General features: G+C 51.4%; 1 protein-coding gene across 2 annotated transcripts; it reads right to left on the bottom strand.

Moving 5' to 3' along the window:
* Positions 1-6581: 6581 nt before the first annotated feature.
* On the bottom strand, positions 6582-18209 carry SLC1A5 (solute carrier family 1 member 5). Of its 2 annotated transcripts, none has more exons than XM_045531338.1 (8): positions 17087-18209; positions 14805-14847; positions 14328-14375; positions 13299-13465; positions 10936-11169; positions 9948-10142; positions 9707-9841; positions 6582-7369 (listed from the first exon to the last, which is right to left on the bottom strand). In XM_045531338.1, the coding sequence occupies exons 1-8, from the start codon at positions 17653-17655 to the stop codon at positions 7138-7140; spliced, it is 1623 nt and encodes a 540-aa protein (XP_045387294.1). In that variant the 5' UTR covers positions 17656-18209; the 3' UTR covers positions 6582-7137. The 2 variants fall into 2 exon arrangements, with proteins under 2 accessions (XP_045387294.1, XP_045387295.1); XM_045531339.1 differs by lacking the exon at positions 17087-18209 and adding an exon at positions 15008-15445.
* Positions 18210-19018: the final 809 nt, after the last annotated feature.

The raw sequence follows: 19018 nt of genomic DNA, 5'->3' as shown, positions 1-19018 counted from the left end.
CGATTACTGTCCTCTTATTCCTCCTTTTCATTATACTTAGGGCAATAAAGGATTGTTTTTAAAATCATATGCAAGTGAATTATATTAATATTATCTATAAATGTCAGGAGAGCAGAGAAAACTTTCCCAGAGCTGACATTCAAGCCAGCACATGCCCTGGGATGGCCGTGCTGGTGGTTAAAACACAAAAACATATTATGGATTATTTACCATTTGGTAAGTGGTCATTCCATGAGCCCCCAGACCCCTAGTCTACTCCCGGGGAGCCCCTGGGCCTCCCTCTGACCCAGCAGCCAAGGGGTTAACACTTGGCACAGTGGGAGGGAAGGGACATCCCTGTCCCGGATGTTGTCTGATGGGCCACTGCCTTTGCCAAGCAGTAAATATTTTGCGTGTCACCCCTGGATGTTACAAAATATTTGCCCTGAAAAGCGAGTGGTGCATTAAGACCTGTCCACAAATGCACCTTTATGCACAATAGCTCCAACCTGGAAACCACCCCGTCAACAACTGAGTAGATAAACAAACTGGTACATCCACACAATGGAACACTCCTCAGTGGTTAAAGGAAAAAAAGGAGTAAACCACTGATACGTGCAAAAATGTGAATAAATCCCCAAGGTATTATGTTACGTAAAAGCAGCCGGATGCAAAAAGTTACTTGGTCTGTGATTCCACCGATGTAATATTCTAGAAGAGAACAAACTAATTCATGGTGACCAGAAACAGATCAGTGGTTGCCTAGGCCTGGGGGTAGAGGCAGGGGCAGACTGCAAAGAGGCACAAGGAAATTTGGGGGTGATGGGAATATCACGTCTCTTGATTGTGGGGGTGTTTATTTACGGCGTACGCATCTGTCAAAATTCATCCAATTGGCGACTTTAATGGCTGCAATTTATTGTGTGTAATAACGTCAATAGGCTGACCTCAAAAAAAGGAGATGGGGAGGGAGTCCAACAGGCCTAGAAACATTGGCCTGTCGCTGGGAGAGACAAAGCCAAACCTTCACCCTCTGCCTGTCCCCTGCCTCCCCCGCCCCGATACTGCCACTCCAAGCCTAGAACCCGGGTCCAAGCCCAATGCAGGATCAGCCAGGGCCCTCCCTCCCAAGCCAGGCTCCCAAGAAGAGGCAAGAGGGGTGGATGGGGGAATAGAGACAGAGAGAGGGAGCCAGGAGCTGGGTCCCCCCAGGGAGTGGCCATCCAGGTGTGTTTCTTCTGCTCTTATGTAACCTTCATCAGCAGGCTTTGGGCAAGGCATAACAGAGCCATTGTCACCAGTCGGTGAGGCCCCGCAGTGCTCATCCAAGGTCACATAGCAGGACTGAACCAGCCTCTCACAGCCAGGCAGCTCTGTGGCTGGAGCCCAACCCATTCATCCATCCCGTGAGTAGTCACTGAACCCTGCTCTGCATGTGTGGCAGGCCCTGTGCTGGGCTCGGAGCATAAAGCAGTAGACAAGACAGAGAGAGCTCCCCCAGGGGTGCACTTCCCAGTGAGGACAGGCAGTAAACAACAAACGTAATAAACAAGCGGCGTTATATGTGTATGGAAGTATGTTAGGAGTTGATAATGGCTATTAAAGTAGAACAGGCTGGGCGAGGTGGCTCACACCTGTAATCCCAGCACTTTGGGAGGCTGAGGCAGGAGGATCACTTGAGGCCAGGAATTGGAGACCAGCCTGGGCACCATAGCAAAACCCTATCTCCAAAAAAAAAAAAATTTTTTTGTCAATTGCCAGGTATGGTAGTGCCTGCCTATTTATAGTCCCACATACTCGGGTGGCTGAGGTGGGAGGATCACTTGAGCCCAGGTGTTGGAGGCTGCAGTGAGCTATGATTGTGCTACTGCACTCCAGCCTGGGTGACAGAGCAAGCCACTATCTCTTTAAAAAAAAAAAAAAATGTAGGATAGGGTAAGGATTGAGTGAGTGGGTGCGAGTGGGGAACAGGGGAAGGGGGTTGTAGGATTAAATAAGGTGGTCAGAAAAGGCCTCACTGGGGGGACATGTGAGCAAAGACGAGGAGGTATGGAAGATGGAGATCCCGGGAAGCGTGTCCAGGCAGAGGAAGAGCCAGTGCAAAGGCCCTGAGGCAGGGGCAGGCCTGGTATGTTCAAGGAATAGCCAAGAGGCCAGTGTGGCTGGAGTGAGTGGGCGAGGGGGAGAGTGGGAAGAGGCGACGTCAGTGAGCGAGAGGGATCCTGCAGGGGCCTTGTGGGGCATGGTGAGCACTTCAGCTTTTTCCTTGCGTGAGGCAGGAACAGAGGGACTTGAGCTGCCGTCAGTGGGGAGCGCTGCCCTCTAGCGGCCATGTGAGGAACAGACGGAAGAGGCGAGGGCTGAGAGAGGGAGTCGGTGGGAAGCTGGAAGCTCGGGTGGGAGGTGCTGGCAACCAGACCAGGGTGGTACCCAGCGTGGGAGTAGTGGAAGGGGCAAGATTTGGGGTTTCTTTTGAGGACAGAGAAAATAAGATTGCCAATAGCTTGAATGGGGAGCGTAAAGAGCAAAAGGAGGGCATAGCAGGGGAGGGGAGGGAATTGGCCTGTGCTATACCTGCCTGGGGCCGGCCCCTTGTACCAGCCCTAGCTCCTGCACCCCTCGGCAGCCCCTGGGCCCCCCAACACCAGGCCGCAGCCAACCCTGGGGGAGCCAGAAGTCCCCAGGCTCTCCAGAGACCGTGGTTCTCCCCTCAGTGTGTGTCACCACAGGCCAGGCTGTGTGGCTTTCCCTGCCTGCAAAGTGCAGGGGACCACATCGATGGGCTCCTGATTCTGAGTCCCAGTATTTGGAGAAGCGGGGGGCTGGGGGAGGCACACCCCACCCCTTTCAATCAAAGCTGCCATTTTCATCTTTCACCTGGGACTTGCACAGACCTCATTCCAAGACTGTTCACTGGTTTTAAAAGTTTGACATTGATTTAAAATTGTCTTCCAGCCCTAACATTGGAATATTCTGTAACTCCCAAGGTGCGATGAAGGGCACAGGTGGGCATGGTGGCAGGTAAGAACATGGGCTAGACAGTCCCTGCACTGAGTCTGCATCTCTGCTCTGCTGTGGCCTTGGAAAAGCTTTTCAGCAAGCCTCAGTTTCCCAGACTGTAAAATGGGAACAATTATAGTGCCCACTTCACAGAGTTGCTGTAACAATTCAGAGGGATCCTGCATGGAAAGCTACTAGCACAGACTCAGGCACATAGACATTGCTCTATAAAGGGCAGGTGTTTTATTTATAATTATTTCTCGAGAAGCAGGGTAACATGGTGTTTAGGTGTGGGCTGGAGGAATCTAAATCCCAGCTCTGCTACTTCCTGGCTGGGTGACCCTAGGATAGGAACCTCCTTCTCTGTGCCTTCTTTCCTCCTCTTTCAAATGGAGAACAATATAATTGGAACCACCTCAGAGGGCTGTTTAGAAAAATAAATATATATGTGCAAAATCTTCATAACAATAAGAATAATCATTCAGTAAGTATTGACCGAATATTAACAGAGCTTAAGGGACAGATCTGGAGGCTACTTAAGCTTCTTTCCAAACTGAGAAGGTTCTAGATGATTCTAGTTTTTCTACATGGCCTAAATCAGCATTTTAAGCAAAAATAGTGATGTGTGCCTAACAAATTTTAAAAATGGACTAGAGAAGGCCAGGCGCAGTGGCTCACACTTGTAATCCTAGCACTCTGGGAGGCCAACGTGGGTGGATCATTTGAGCTCAGGAGTTCAAGACCAGCCTCAGCAAGAGCGAGACCCCATCTCTACTAAAAATAGAAAGAAATTATATGGAAAACTAAAAATATATATAGAAAAAATTAGCCGGGCATGGTGGCACATGGATCGCTTGAGCCCAGGGGTTTGAGGTTGCTGTGAGCTAGGCTGACGCCACGGCACTCTAGCCTGGGCAACAGAGCGAGACTGTGTCTCAAAAAAAAAAGGACTAGAGAGCCAGCTGTTCGCATCTGTAATCCTAGCACTTTGGGAGGCCAAGGTGGGAGGATCACTTGAACCCAGGAGTTTGAGACCAGCCTGGGCAACATAGTGAGAACTTGTCTCTCCAAAAAGTATTTTAAATTAGCTGGGCGTGGTGGCACACACCTGTAGTCCCAGCTACTTGGGAGGCTAAGTCAAGAGGATCGCTTGAGCTCAGGAGTTTGAGGTTGCTGTGAGCTATGATCCGGCCACTGCACTCTAGCCTGGGGGACAGAGCAAGACTCTGTCTCAAAAAAAAAAAAAAAAAAAAAAAATATATATATATATATAACAAAAATGGAATAGAAAAGAGTAAGTACCATTTGGCAAAGCTTGTTTCAGTTACATATTTTTGTATGTAAACATATTGTACACATAGATCATATATGCAATGTGTATATATCTCTATAAAGAGGCATCCCTCAGAATCTACACCTAATCCATTTTTTAAAAGTGTTAAATGGAAAAAAATTTGTTTTGATAAGCCACTATTTAAAATAGGGAAAATAATGCACTTCCAGCTCCATCCAAAAATCCCAACCAATTTCCCAAAATATCATTAAACATTCTTAAACACCCATATAAACAACCCACGAAGGAATATGACATAATAGCAAGCACTTAAAACACCAATTACCTAATTATTCAACACTTAAACTAATTAGTGACCATGTTTGTGTGCAATACCCAACTATTCTGCATAGAATCAGATATGAATTATATTTCCCTTTCACACTGCAATGAGCCTTGGGATGTAACTAGACCAAAAAAAGATACTGGAGATACTCAAGCTACCATCTGCAATTGGACCCAGGCTGGTGGTGCCTCCAGGCACCTGGCAGAAATTAACATGGGGACCTCTTCAGAAGGAGAAGAAAATTTCAACAATGTCTAACACACTTCAGTAACACACAAGATCCTGTTAGGACAGCTGAGATATAATGGCAGCATAGTCCATACTCTGTACGCACACAGGACTTAAAACACTTGCACAGCACGTTTTTTTATTCAAATAGCAAATCTGGGGTCTCAAAAAAAGAATAAGTCATTATTGGGACAATGTGGATAGTGAGGGTTCAGATATAAAGGGACACCTGCAATCTTATCCAGGTGATTACAATGGAGAATAAATTTCTAGAATACCAAGAGTTGTACAAAAATCTTAACTGGAATATACATAGGCAAAAATACACACAATTCTGCATTTGCCCACATCTGCCTAAAAATATTAAGTGCACAAGTTCATTAATCTTTCCAAATGCAGACATAATTTGCATACTTTCTAATGGAATACGAAAGAGACTGAAATGTAAGACACAGGAAAATCTTAAGTGTAGAGTCTCTTTGTGGTTGACTTTTAACATTGTTGTGATGCATGAGGTAGGTGTTCAGAGGAATGTTATTCTGCCTTATATTAGTAACAGAAACATGTTGAATTTTAGAATTGTTTTACCAATTGCATGTTAAAATAAGGCACAGTGGATTTTGAAATGCTTTTTTTAGACTATGTGTGAACATAATTTAATAAATTTTAAAAATTATTTTTAATGTCTGAAAAAAAAATGTCACACCTGTAATCCTAGCACTCTGGGAAGCCAAGATCCCTTGAGGACAGGAGTTTGAGACCAGCCTGAGCAAGAGTGAGACCCCATCTCTACAAAAATAGAAAAATTAGCTGGTTGTGGTGGTGTACCTATAATCACAGCTACTGGGAGGCTGAGGCAGGAGGATCACTTGAACCCAGGAGTTTGCGGTTGCTGTGAGCTATGACACCACTGCACTCCAGCCCGCACAATGGTACGAGACCATGTCTCAAAAAAAAAAAAATTCCAAATGTAACCATCGCCCACACAAAGATATTTGCTTTATCACAGAAGACTGCTTGTGCCCAGTCAATGTGCATTCTCATGTCACCATTGCTCTGATTTCTCTCACCACAGACCAGTTTAGCATGTTCTAGATCTTCCTACAAATGTACCCATATATCATGTACTGTTTCTGGTTTCTTTCAACAAATTATCTGAGAGATCCATCCACGTTGTAGGATAAATCAGTACTGTTTCTATTTAGTGCTGAATCATCTTCCATGGTATGAAGTTACCAATTTATCCCATTGATTTGTTCCTAAAGTTTGGCAACAATGAATACAGCACTTATAAACGTGTGTGCAGGTTTTTACCTGAACAAAAGTTTTCATTTCTCTTGGGTAAATTCCAGGAGTCTGACTCCTAAAGGGCATAGTAAGTGTATATTTTAACTTTATAAGAAACTGTCCGGGGTGGGGGGGGATGAGGGGGCATGGGCAATATATATAACCTGAACTTTTATACCCCCATAATAAGCTGAAATTAAAAAAAAAAAAAAGGAAAAAAAGAAAAAACGAAACTGTCCGGTTGTTTTCTAAAGCAATGGGACCATTTTGCGTTCCCACCTGCACTGTAGAGAGTCCGGTGGCTCCTCGTCCTCACCAATGCTTGGTATTGTTTCTGTTTGTTATTAGTCACTCTAATAGTGTATGGTGGTGTCTCAGTGTGGTTTCCAGTGGTGGTTCTTGATGAACAGATACTATCATTCTCACGGTTAGTGCTTTTAGTTAAATTCTTAAAAATACCTGATGAAATACTTGACACTTAATTTTATTGCTAGAAAAATTCCCCTGGAGTGACTGCAGCGTTGTCCTCGGCCTCCTCGGAGAATTCTTGGAGTATTTGTTACTGTCAGGGAAGAGAGGGCCTGGGGACAGGGTAGGCCGTACCATGGAGAGACCAGGTGGTCACAGAAAACACACACACACCCCCATCACAGCTACAGCCACCAAAATACCCAGCATCACGCTGGAGCATCCATCTGCTCAACAGGGGTAGAAATGCACATGGCAGGCCATGAACTGTGCCCTGGGACAGGGAAGACCAGGCAGTCCTGGGGCTGGGGGGTGGTGGATGTTATTTCTTCATCTTGCTGTTTCCTAGCCTTGAGTCAAGGACACAAGCTAAGAACTGGAGCGGTTTGGGGAGACACACACATACAAACACATGTACCCCCCGGCATCGAGGCCGGGAGGGGACTGGGGCCTCTGGCTGTCCGGAGTGTGTAGCAGCCCCCAGAGCCCTAGTCTGTCCAGTTAGCCATTCCTCATGATGTCGCTCCATCAGGGCAGGGAAGGTCCCTCCCGGGGTTCACATGACTGATTCCTTTTCGGAGGCAGCAGCATCCCCAATAGGCTGATAGTGTGTGAGGAGGGGGTTCCCTTCCTCAGTGGGGACCGGCAGCGGACTCAGGGGCAACTCACTCTTCACCGGGACCAACTCGGGCACCGGGCTCCTAGACTCCGTACGATCCACATAACTTTGGAGGAGTCCTGCTCCCAAAGCGTCACCTTCCACATTGAGGACAGTGCAGGACCGGTCCCTAAAGGGGTAGAAATGACAGGGAAGTGAATGGGAGGGGAGAGGAGGAAAGGGCCAAGGTCTAAGCCCGTGCTTCTCCCCCCTGCAATCTTAAAGCTCCCTCATGCCATGCTCTTTCATGGAACCCTATCCTACTCCTCCCAGACCCAAAAGCTCATCCCTTCCTCCTCCCAGGATCCCAAATATCCCTTTGTAGAACCTCACAGGCCTCTCATCTACAACCGCAGAAGGCCCCACCTCCCTTTTCCCCAGGAATCCCCATGTGTCCCTTCACATTTTCTCTGCCTCCAACCCCAAAGATTTCCCCCCTCCATCCTCTCTGGACCCCAAATACAATACACTAGATTCTTCCTTCACCCTCCCTTCAACTAGGGCCCCCAAAGACCCCCTCCCCACCCCCTTCCCTCATACAATATTGAAGTTCTCCCTCCGCCCTTTCTCCTCCCTAAAATGCTAAAGATCTCCTTTTCCTTCCTCTTTATATTTCTTTGTGTGTATGTGCCATTTACAAAATTAAGACAGAGTCTGGGTGCAGTGGCTTATGCCTATAGTCCCAGCACTTTGGGAGGCTGAGACGGGAGGATCACTGGAGCCCAGGAGTTGGAGGCCGCAGTGAGCTATGATGATGCCACTGCCCTCCAGCAGTGGAGGGCAGAGACCCTATCTCAGAAAAAAATTAATTGAAAAAAAAAAATGAAGGTATAATTCACATACCATAAAATTCACCCTTGAAGTATACAATTGAGTGGTTTTTAATGTATTTAGAGTTGTGTAACCATCACCACTATTTAATTTCAGAATATTTTCATCACCCCCAAAAGAAACCCCTGTACCCATTAAGCAGTCATCCCCAATTCCTCCCTACCCACAGTTCTTTTTTTTTTTTTTTTTTTGAGACAGTCTCACTCTGTTGCCCAGGCTAGAGTGCTGTGGTGTCAGCCTAGCTCACAGCAACCTCAAACTCCTGGGCTCAAGCGATTCTTCTGCCTCAGCCTCCTGGGTAGCTGGGACTACAGGCACGCGCCACCATGCCCGGCTAATTTTTTCTATTTTTAATTGTCTAGCTAATTTCTTTCTATTTATAGTAGAGACGGGGTCTCGCTCTTGCTCAGGCTGGTCTCGAACTCCTGAGCTCAAGCAATCCTCCCACCTTGGCCTCCCAGAGTGCTAGGATTACAGGCGTGAGCCACCATGCCTGGCCTATTTTCTATCTTGATGGATTTGCCTATTCTGGACATTTCATGTAAATGGAGTCATAGGATATGTGGTCCTTGGTGACTGGCTTCCCTCACTTAGCAGAACGTTTTCAAGGGGTATCCATGTCGTAGCGTGTATGTTCACATCAGTGCTTCATTTGCTTTTATTGCTGGATAATACTCCACTGTATGGCAATATGACATTTTATCACTCATCAGTTGATAGGCTTTTGGGTTGTTCTACCCATTTGCTATTGTGAATAATGCTGCTATGAGCATTCATGTACAAGTTTTTGGGTGAACCTATGTTTTCAATTCTCTTGGGTGAACCTAGGAGTGGTATTGTGGAAACATATGGTAACTTATATTTAACTTTTGAAGCCAAACTCCTTCCTTATCTTTATACTCTTAATAGCTTACATAATTGTTTGCTATTATGTAGCATTTACTACTTATGGGGCTGTTCTAAGGGAGTTGTGTATATTGTATTAGTCATCTATTCCTTTTTTGCACTCTAGCCTCTGTTGCCCAGGCTAGAGTGCAGTGGCATCATTATAGCTCACTGCAGCCTCAAACTCCTGAGCTCAAGTGATCTTTCTGCCTCATCCTCCCAAGTAGCTGGGACTACAGGCAAGTGCCACCACACCCAGCTAATTGTTTAAAATTTTTTGTGGAGACGTTGTCTCGCTATGTTACCCAGGTTGATATCAAACTCCTGGCCTCAAGAGATCCTCCTGTCTCGGCCTCCCAAAGTGCTGGGATTACAGACATAAACTACCGCGCCCGGCCATAATCCTTAAATGGAGACTATTCTCCCACTTTACAGATGGAGAAACTGAGATGCAGGGAGATTGAGTACTTCCCAAGGTCATAACAGCTAACAAGTGGTGGTGCTGGGATTTGAACCCAAGCAGACTGGCCTAAGAGTTGGCTCTATTAACCACTCAGATCTACTACCTTCCTGGGGTTCCTGTTAGAACCCCAAAGATGCCATCCTTTGACCTCTGGAACACCCAAGGTCCCACCGCCTTTCCCCTAGAACTCCTTCCTTCCTCTCCTGCCCAGAGGCTCTCAGCGACTGTCAATTAACCCCTTTCCCAGGGGAACCCCGGGGCCCCCCGAAGCCCCACGCCCACACTCACACTAGCCAGTCCACTGCCAAGATCAGGGAGATATCCACCACAGGGAGGCTGACTGCTTCAAGGATGATGGCCAGGGTGAGGACACCTCCGGCGGGGATGCCCGCTGCCCCCACGCTGGATGCCGTGGCAGTGACCCTGGAGGAGGAGGAGGAGGGGGGAGGTCAGATCCACAACACCGAAGTGAGAACAGACGGGGGCCGGCGGGGCCCGGGCGTCCCGCCCACAGCCACCTGGCACTCACAGGATGGTGATAATCTTCACGAAGTCCAGGGGCTGCCGGTTGAGCTGGGCAATGAACACCGCGGCCACACACTGGAACAGCGCCGCGCCGTCCATGTTTACGGTGGCGCCGATGGGCAGGATGAAGCGGCTGATGTGCTTGGCCACGCCGTTATTCTCCTCCACGCACTTCATCATCAGCGGCAGCGTGGCGGAGCTGCAAGGACCCGGATCTCAGCCAGCTCTTCCCGCAGGTCCCGGCCTGGGCCCCGCCCACGTGCTCAGAACCCGCCCAGCCGAGGCCCCGCCCACCCCAGGGCATCCTGGTCTAGCCCCGCCCCTCCAGCCAGACCCCGCCCCTCCCCCCTCATCCCCCCACCCCCCCCCCCTCCCACGGGGTCCTGGCTCCGTCCACAGCTCTGGCCCCTCTATGCCCTTTCTGGTCCCACAGCCAGGCAGCGCGAGGGATCTCTCGCAAAGTGCCAGGATTCCAAAATCTATGAATCCCAGAACCCCTGCAGAGTGCAGACTGCTACCCCTCAAAATACCCACAAAAATTCACACCTAAATTCTACCGTGTCCGAGTGCTCACTGGCCCCCACACCCCTTCGCCATATCCACTAATGATAGGCTAAGAATTACTGTGCTCGTGGAGGGTCCGGTTCTCAGGGGGCAGGGCCGGTGGCGAGGGATGAAACACCCCGGAGAGCCGGTGGAAGGGGCTCTGAGGTTGGATCCCCGCAGGGCCAGGCCTTGGCGGGAAGGAGGTGATGGGGGGTACTGGGAGAGCATTGTAAAGAGGGAAGAAATCTCTAAGGCAGTGGTTTCCTAATTTTTTTTTTAGGGGGGGGTTTGGAATCCAGGACCTTATGAGACACTCATGAAAGTATGACCCTTGTACCCAGATCTAATGTCCCCAGACACAAAATTTCAGGGGTCTTCAGACACCTGATGCCCACTCCATGCCCCTTAGCTTAAAAATCCTGCCCTGGTCTGTCCCAAGGCCGCACCTGGAGGAGGTCCCAAAGGCGGTGGCCAGTGGTGTCACGATGCCCCACAGGAAGCGGTAGGGGTTTTTGCGGGTGAAGATGAAGTAGATGAGGGGCAGCACCAGGAGCCCGTGGATGGCGTGGCCCAGCAGGCAGCACAGGATGTACTTGCCCAGGCTGGCGAAGAGCAACCCCACGTCATCCATCTCCACGATCTTGCCGGCCACCAGGAACATGATGCCCACGGGGGCATACCTAATCACACAGAAGACAGTCTGCTGCCTCTGACCACATGCTCAGAGGCCAGGCACGGTGTCCCCCAACCCTGACCACATCTGCCAGCCTCCCTGCGGTCAGAAGGAGCCCCAGCGATGAGTGCTTCAGTGTGGGCACCTCTCCCAGTCCCAGCCTGTGAAGCCCCCGGGCCGGCCCTAGGCTGTTTCCCCTTGAAGGCAGGAGATACAGGAACCCTCAGTACTTCCGCCAGGATGCGGAACACAGTCACCAGATTGGGACTTTACACATGAGTGAAAAAGAAGCATCCATCACATATGAGTCATTTACATTTTCTGGGTTTGTTTGTTACAGCAGCTAATTCAATTGGAACTAACACTCTCAGCACATCATGAAAAGTGAAAAGGCGGTGGCTCAGGTCTTAATAACAACTCCCAGGTGGGAAGCATTTTCCACGTGCTAAGCCCTTGATTGTGACCGAATCCTCCCAGCAACCCCACGAGGGAGCTCCTGAGTCATTCAGATTAAACATCATCTACTTGGTCTATAAAGCAGGGACAATAACGCTGCTAACCTCACAGGAATGTTTGGAGGATGAGATGTCATGCCAGCTGAAATGAGCTGAAAGCTTTTTGTACACAATAAGTGATCTATAAACTCCAGGTGGATTATCACCCTCTCCTGCAGTGACGAGCCCAGGGGTGCCCGTGCCTCCCTGTCAGGAGGCCTCCCTGACTGCCTGATTGCTGTTGTCTCCCAAACCCTTTTCATTAGTCACAAAAGAAAGGCACCATTTCTCAGCCACCTGTGCTGCCAGGTGTGGCCAGATGCCCAAGTTCAGGCAAGCAGGATGTGCCCAGAAGTTACACAAGCAAAGCACTCAACAAATGTTAGCAACTATTATTTTTTTTTTTCTTTTGAGACAGAGTCTCACTTTGTTGCCCGGGCTAGAGTGAGTGCCGTGGCATCAGCCTAGCTCACAGCAACCTCAGACTCCTGGGCTTAAGCGATCCTACTGCCTCAGCCTCCCGAGTAGCTGGGACTACAGGCATGAGCCACCATGCCCGGCTAATTTTTTTGTATATATATTTTTAGTTGGCCAGATAATTTCTTTCTATTTTTGGTAGAGACGGGGTCTCACTCTTGCTCAGGCTGGTCTCGAACTCCTGACCTCGAGCGATCCACCCGCCTCGGCCTCCCAGAGCTAGGATTACAGGCGTGAGCCACCGCGCCCGGCCTAGCAACTATTATTTACTACTGTAGACATGCTATAAGCCAAGCACTGTCCCCAAGACCTCTACACATATTAAACTCATTTGTGCCTAACTATCACTCTTCGAGGTTGGTGTTGTTAACCCCGTTTTCCAGGTGGGGGAAACTGAGGCACAAGAGGGCCTCTCCTGCAAAGTGCTTTCACTCTGTGAGCACTCACCAGGCAGAGCAGATTCCTAGATGTTAGTTGCACTGGAACCTGGGCCGTTTGTTAAACAACAGCAACCCCGGCCCCTCTCCTGACTCTTCTGACCCTCTAGATCCAGGGTAGGTCCTGAGAGTCAGGGCGAGACCATGGAGATGAGGCTGGAGGAGGGGAAGCCAGAAGCCTCTGTACAATGTTTTCTCATTAACTAGAGTCATTAAACAAAACTCACAATGCTAATAATCATAGTTAACATTATGTGAATGCTCACTAGGCACCAGGCACTTAAGCACTTTCTAAGTGCCTTAACTGTCCCTTAGTCGCTCATTTAATCTTCATCATAACCCTATGAAGCAGGCACTGTTTTAGATCAATTAAAGGTGAACATTTGGTTACATTTAAATCTCTGAAATTGAAGCACATTAGCCAGGCAGTGACCACAGCTTGATTGTCTTGTCACCTTCCAGTAAGATCAAGAAGGTGCCCGCATCAGTCTTAGCACTCACAGAATACAGCAGTGTCCCCATTTTATAGATGAGGAAACTGAGGCACAGAGATGGTAAGTCACTTGCCCAGAGTCACACAGCCAGGGAATGGTCAATGCTGGATTTAAATGGAGGCCATCTGGCTCCAGAGAATGGATGGAGGGTTCCCGCCACCCCACACAGACATACCCAGGCTGTCTCTGGCTGACCCTCCGACCGCACCTCCCCAGCCCTCTCCCACCACCTACCACATGATCCAGGAGACCAGCACCATGGTGGCGTCATTGAAGGAGTTGAAGAAGCGGATGAGCAGCTCCCCGTCGGGCCCCAGCTTCCGCAGGGCCACACCAAAGATGATGGCAAACACCACCAAGCCCAGGATGTTCATGCCTTCCACCTCAGCCCCGATGGGCACCTTTGGGCAAGGGACACATAGGGGTGGGAGGGACACTCAGTCAACCTGCACACTCACTGGGACAAGACAGAGACAAGACAGCCCTCAGGGCCCTTCCTCCCACGGCACACAGTCCAAGTCCAGTGGAAATACACCTGTCCCCAGGGATGACCCAGAGTGGGCAGGGCCAGATTGGGAGAGCCCAGGAGAGTGTGGACACCAACAGGAGGTGACAGCTTGCGGGGGGGGGGGAGTCAGGGAGAGCTTCCTGGAGGAAGGGGCATCTGAGCTGAGACTGGGAGAACAGGAGAGGTGAATCAGGTAATGAGGGGCAGTAGGAGGTTTTAGAGAGAGGAAGCAGAATGTGGAATAGCCTGGAAGCAAGTGAAACTTGGGCATTCAAGAAGCAGAAGGAAGTCACTGTGGCTAGAGTCGAATGAACTGGGCAGAGAAAAGTCCCAAGATGAGGCTCGGCAGACAGGCAGGGGTCTGACCTCAGAGAGACCCCTTGGTCACGGATGGGGGCAAGGAGCCTGGACTTCCTCCTGAGGGCACTGGGGGACGCGGCAGGGCTCTGGGCAGTGTAGAGGTAGGGTCAGATCTGTGCTATGGAAAGACCCCTCTGGTTGAGAGAGGGGGCAGGAGGGAGGCAGCATGGGAGGGGCTGGGGGGAGGGAGGAGCCTGGAGCAGGGTGGGGCTGTGGGTAGGAACAGAGAGGGGACAAAGTGAAGATGTATCTAGAAGGCAGAAGAGACAGAAACTGGGGGAGCTCTGCAGAGAGTTTAAATCAAATTCCACACCAGATAAAGACAGGAGCAGGAACAAAACTGGAAAACGACAGCAATGGGCCAAGGGGTACAGCCCCCCTTTCCCTGCTCTCACCTTCACCGTGGTTCCATTTGTCTGCGACGTTCTGTAGGAGGTGGCATACTGCAAAGGGGGTCAGGAAGAGTCAGTGTCAAGTGTCATCAATCCCCTCCTCCACATCCTGGCGCTAAAAACACTGAAAGCCTACCCTAAGCATCCCTTAAACCTGATCTCATTTCACCTGCTGGTATCCCTACAGGGGCAGAACAATTAATATCCCCATTTTCCAGAGGTGAAAACCGGGGCTCAGAGAGGTAAATGCACTTGCTCAAGGTCACACAGCTAGAGTTAAAACCCACAGGAGGCTTGGAACCTGTATTCTTATTTCTTGAAGGGAGGGTGGCAAGGATGGGTTTCAAAGGCTACCCTACAATCCCCCAATAATGCCTGGAACACGTGGGCACATGTTCCAAAATCAGGTGACAAGGGCTGTGACTGGCTGTCTCCCTCCCTGTACACCCTCCACCCCTCGGGACACCCCTGAGGACTCACTGAGCGGAAGGCTGCAGACACCAGGTTGGAAGGGAAGATATTTCTGCAGAGATAGACATACAAGGGGTTATTAGACACCGTAGAGGGAGGGCAAGGTTGTCTGGGGGACTGGGTTGGCCTCTTTAGGGGGGATAGGAGGAAGCTTCAAAGCCTGATTTGTACCCAAATGCAGCCCCCACCCATGCCTCAGCCAGCTTGCATACCTTTCTGGGGTGTGGGGAGTCTGAGCGGGCCTCGTCCAGCCCCAGGAGACTGGTGTGCTAGACCCAAGGGACGTGTGGCTTGGGAGTGAGGAATGCTGGCCTCCCAAATCAGGCCAAGGCAGGTCGTCCCAGGCCTCAGCTCCACCCCATGCAGCAAACTTAATACCTTGGACGGCTTGCATCAGCCACTTCCTCATGAAGGGCTGAGAAAAGGGCTGGTCCCCTAGGGGGCTGGCCAGTGGGTCTGAGGGTGTGTTGGGAGGTGGTGGTAAGAGGCCAAGAGAGGGTGACAAGGGTTGGCTGTGTGTCTCATGAATACCCGTCCGTCTGTGTTTACAGAGCCACTCTTGTGTGACTGTGTCCATTCAGCTCACCCAACTACAGCACCTACTGTGTGCCAGGCACTGCAATAAGTGCTTTGCACAAATCAACTCATTTAATCCTCACAACAACCCTGGGGAGAAGCACTATTACCCCATTTTACAGAAAAGGAAACTGAGGCCCAGAAGGGTGAAGAAATGTGCCCAGCTAGGAAGTGGCAGAGCTGGGATTTGAAGCCCGGCAGCTGGCTCTGTCCCAACCACTCTGCATCTTTCCTCTCACAATGATGTGGGTGAACAGCTGTTGCTGTGGGTCTGGGTACAGTTTGTCAAATGTTGGTATCCCACTAGGGGTGCGGGTTAGTGTTCAGATGAATGGGACAGTGTCAGCGGATGGACGGCACACTTCATGGTGGAGTATAATTATATGTGAACAAAAAAGAAAAGAAAAATAGAAAGAAAAGTATGTGTGTGTTGCTGTGGCTGGTGGCATCTCTGGAGTGGCTGTACTGACACAGTGGGTATGTGTGTATGACAGTGGGTGTATGGCCACGTGTTTGTGTGAGATGTTACGGCTGTGGCTGAAGTATTTCTGTGTGCCTGTGTCCAGCTGTGTCCCTTGATTATAAGGCTGCGTGGCTGGCCAAGTGTGAGTTACAGCTGTTTTGGCACACAGGGGAAGGCCGTGCTCATAAACAGCCTTAGCGTGCGTGTGCCTGCAGGGCAGCCCGTACGCACCCAGGCCAGGGCTGGGCCAGGACCCAGCTAATCTTTCCCAGCCAGGAGGTGCCCACCCGCTGCAGTTCTGACACCAAGCCACCCCCAGTCTCTCATCTCAGCCCGGAACGGATGCCTCTGAGGCTGGGGAAACCCTGTTCCCTGACGCATCGTTTCCTTCTCCCCACTTCCTGAAAGTCCCCAACCTGGAGACACTGAATCAGCAGGCCCTAAAGGCAAGGCCACGTGGACCCAGCAGTCTGCCCTTCTCAACAGGGGCGTGAGGGTAGTGGGGTTTGGTGGGGGGGGGGGGGGGCAAGGAGCAGAGGCCAGAAGAAAAAGAATGTGCTTCCCTTTCTAACTGGCCTCCTTCTGGGCAGCCCGGACAGAGCGGGAGATGACATGGAAAGGCGGGGGCTGACTTGGAAGTGATAAGGGGAAGTGGCCAGGCCCCAGCTGAACTGTGCGGGGAAGGGAGGCCAAGAAAGGAACCTGGCTATGTCCAGGTGACACGTGGTGTGGGGACCCAGGGGCAGGAAGAGAGCCTGGTAGGGGTTACTCAGATCTCCGCAGGTCCCCCAGGGGCTCCTTACCCTGGGACCCCAAACCCTCTGACCCTAGCCCCAAAGCTATATCCAGAAGCCCCATCTTGGGACCCTGGGCCACCCAAAGATTCCCTCCCCAAAAAGTTCCCCTTGGGGTCCCCTCCCCTCACAGGGTCCTCCTCCCCTGGGCAGACCCCTCATGTATCCCCAAACCCCAAGCATTACACTTCCCTCTCCCTTTAAAAGACCTCTTTGTCTATTGCCCGTGGGTCACGCTTAGGTACCCAGGCCCCCAAATTTAGAGACCCCCTTCCCCAGAAGTCCGTCCTCACATTCCCAAGAGGCTGGAGTTCCCACTATCCCGCTATGTTTTCCCAAGCCTCTAGAGGCGATGTCTGGGCTCTAGGGGACCCAAAGCCCCGTCCTGTCCACGTGGCCACTCCCGCCATCCCTAACCCGCACCCCCTTCCCCACCTCCAGGGCGGGCGGGCTCTCACCTCACAAGATCCAAGAACGAATCGAGCACTTCCTTGCTGGGGGGCTGTTCGGCAGCGCCCGCGGCCCCCACCGAGGCGTTGATGGCGGAGAAGGCGGCGCCGGGCTTCAGAACCAGCGCCAAGCCTACCCCGAGCGCCGAGGCCAGCAGAGTGGTGACCAGGAAGAAGAGCAGCGCCCAGGCGCCCAGGCGGCCGAGCGCGCTGGGGTCCAGGCTGGCGGCGCCGCCGATCAGGCTGCACACCACGAGCGGCAAGATGATCATCTTCAGCAGGCGCAGCAGCAGCTCGCCCGGGAAGGCGAAGGCGTTCAGGCGCTCCTGGCCCAGGGCTTGCGCGCCGCCGGTCCCCGACACCGCCAGCCCCAGCACCACGCCGGCCACCACCGCCACCACCGTCAGCAGCACCAGCAGGTTGGCTCGAAGGCAGCCGAGCACCTTGTCCCGAGAACGGCAGCAGCCGCCGGCTGCCGCGCCTTGGTCCCCCATAGGGATCGGCATCTGGCCATCGTTCGCGGTGGCCTCCATCGCGGCGAACCCCTTAGAGTCCCCACGAGGAGGATCGGCCACCATACTGGGACGCACTGGGGTTCTTTAGCCCCTGGAAGCTGGGAGCGCTTGGGCTCCTTAGCTGGACGCCCGCGTTCCTTAGGACCGAGAGTCCAGTAACAGCGCCCGGAAGCTGGAACTTTGAAGGGCCCCTTCGAGTTTTGAGTTCACAGCGCGAGGATCCTTGGCTCTTGGAAGCCGGAGTGTCTAATTTCCCCAGGCGGAGCGCGGCGGCTGCTCTGCTCTTCCCGGTTATGCCAGATGCCTGAAAGCTAGGAGCCGGGGGCCCCAGGAGTTAGGAATACAGGTGTTTCTCAGCTGGGACGCGAGGCTGGGCTCCGGGGGGGTCGAGTGTGCCCAGGTGGCGGAGGTTTGCGGGAGGTCCTGGTGGTGCAGGTCCAGGACGCCTGGATCCGGGAGGCGTGACTCGGGGTGTCCAGGCCCTGGGAATGGAGGGGTGGGACAGGAATCCAGTCCCCTGGGTACGGAAGGCGGTGGGACTGGATGCCGAGAGGTAGCAGTTACTACCTGAAATAGGACCTCCCTGGGGCGCGCCGCGAGGCTGTGAGCCTGCTTGGCAGAAGGCGCCAGGATTAAAGACGGAGGGCGGAGCTTGAGAAGGCGGGGACCGATCCGCGGACGCCGATTGGCTGCGGTGCGTTGGGAGGCCTGCGAGCGAGGGGCGGGGCTGAGACCGAGCGGGGCGGGGCCACCCATAGAAGGCCGAATTCCACTGCGTGGACTCAGGGGCGGGGCCCCAGGGAATGGGGCGGGGCGTTGAGAGCGTCCTTTCTCCCCCCCGCAAAGGAATTGGGCTTTGGGTTGGATCCGTTAGGCCACAGCGGTTCCCTGGCCTTAGGGTAGCCAGAAAGCGCAGGTGATCCTCAGGTGGTTCATTTGCAAATCAACTTCAGCTTCGCACTCCTCAGCCCTGAGTTCTGTCTTTTGTCGCCTCTCAAAACTTCAGCTTCTCCAATGTAAAATGTAGATGATAAAAGGTCATCCCTCAAATGAGATGGAGTTATTTATTTAATGATATTTATAATTTCCAAAATAAATGTTTCCAGGTCAGAGCCTGACATTTTTCAATTACACGCAGTTATTGTATTAGGATTGTAGAATTCATTCCCTGCTAGGTGCTGTCAAAAGACAAAATTTTTAAGATCTTAATTTGCTTTATTTGCAATTCTAGAATCGAGTGGCACTTCATTCCATAAAATAGAATAAGTGTTCCAATGAGTTGAGCAGAGGGAGTTGGTATTATAGATGGACAGGAACCTGAACTAACATCAGGCTACTTCAGATTAACTCTTTGTGTAAAGATTAAAGCAGAGGGAACTTCAACATCCTGTGGATTGAAAATTGAAACTGGCCTTTTGGGGAGATG

Source organism: Lemur catta, chromosome 19, assembly GCF_020740605.2.
Source record: "Lemur catta isolate mLemCat1 chromosome 19, mLemCat1.pri, whole genome shotgun sequence".
Lineage (NCBI taxonomy): Eukaryota > Metazoa > Chordata > Mammalia > Primates > Lemuridae > Lemur > Lemur catta.
Note: the sequence above shows the minus strand (reverse complement) of the source record. Positions and strands in the feature narration are given on the sequence as shown.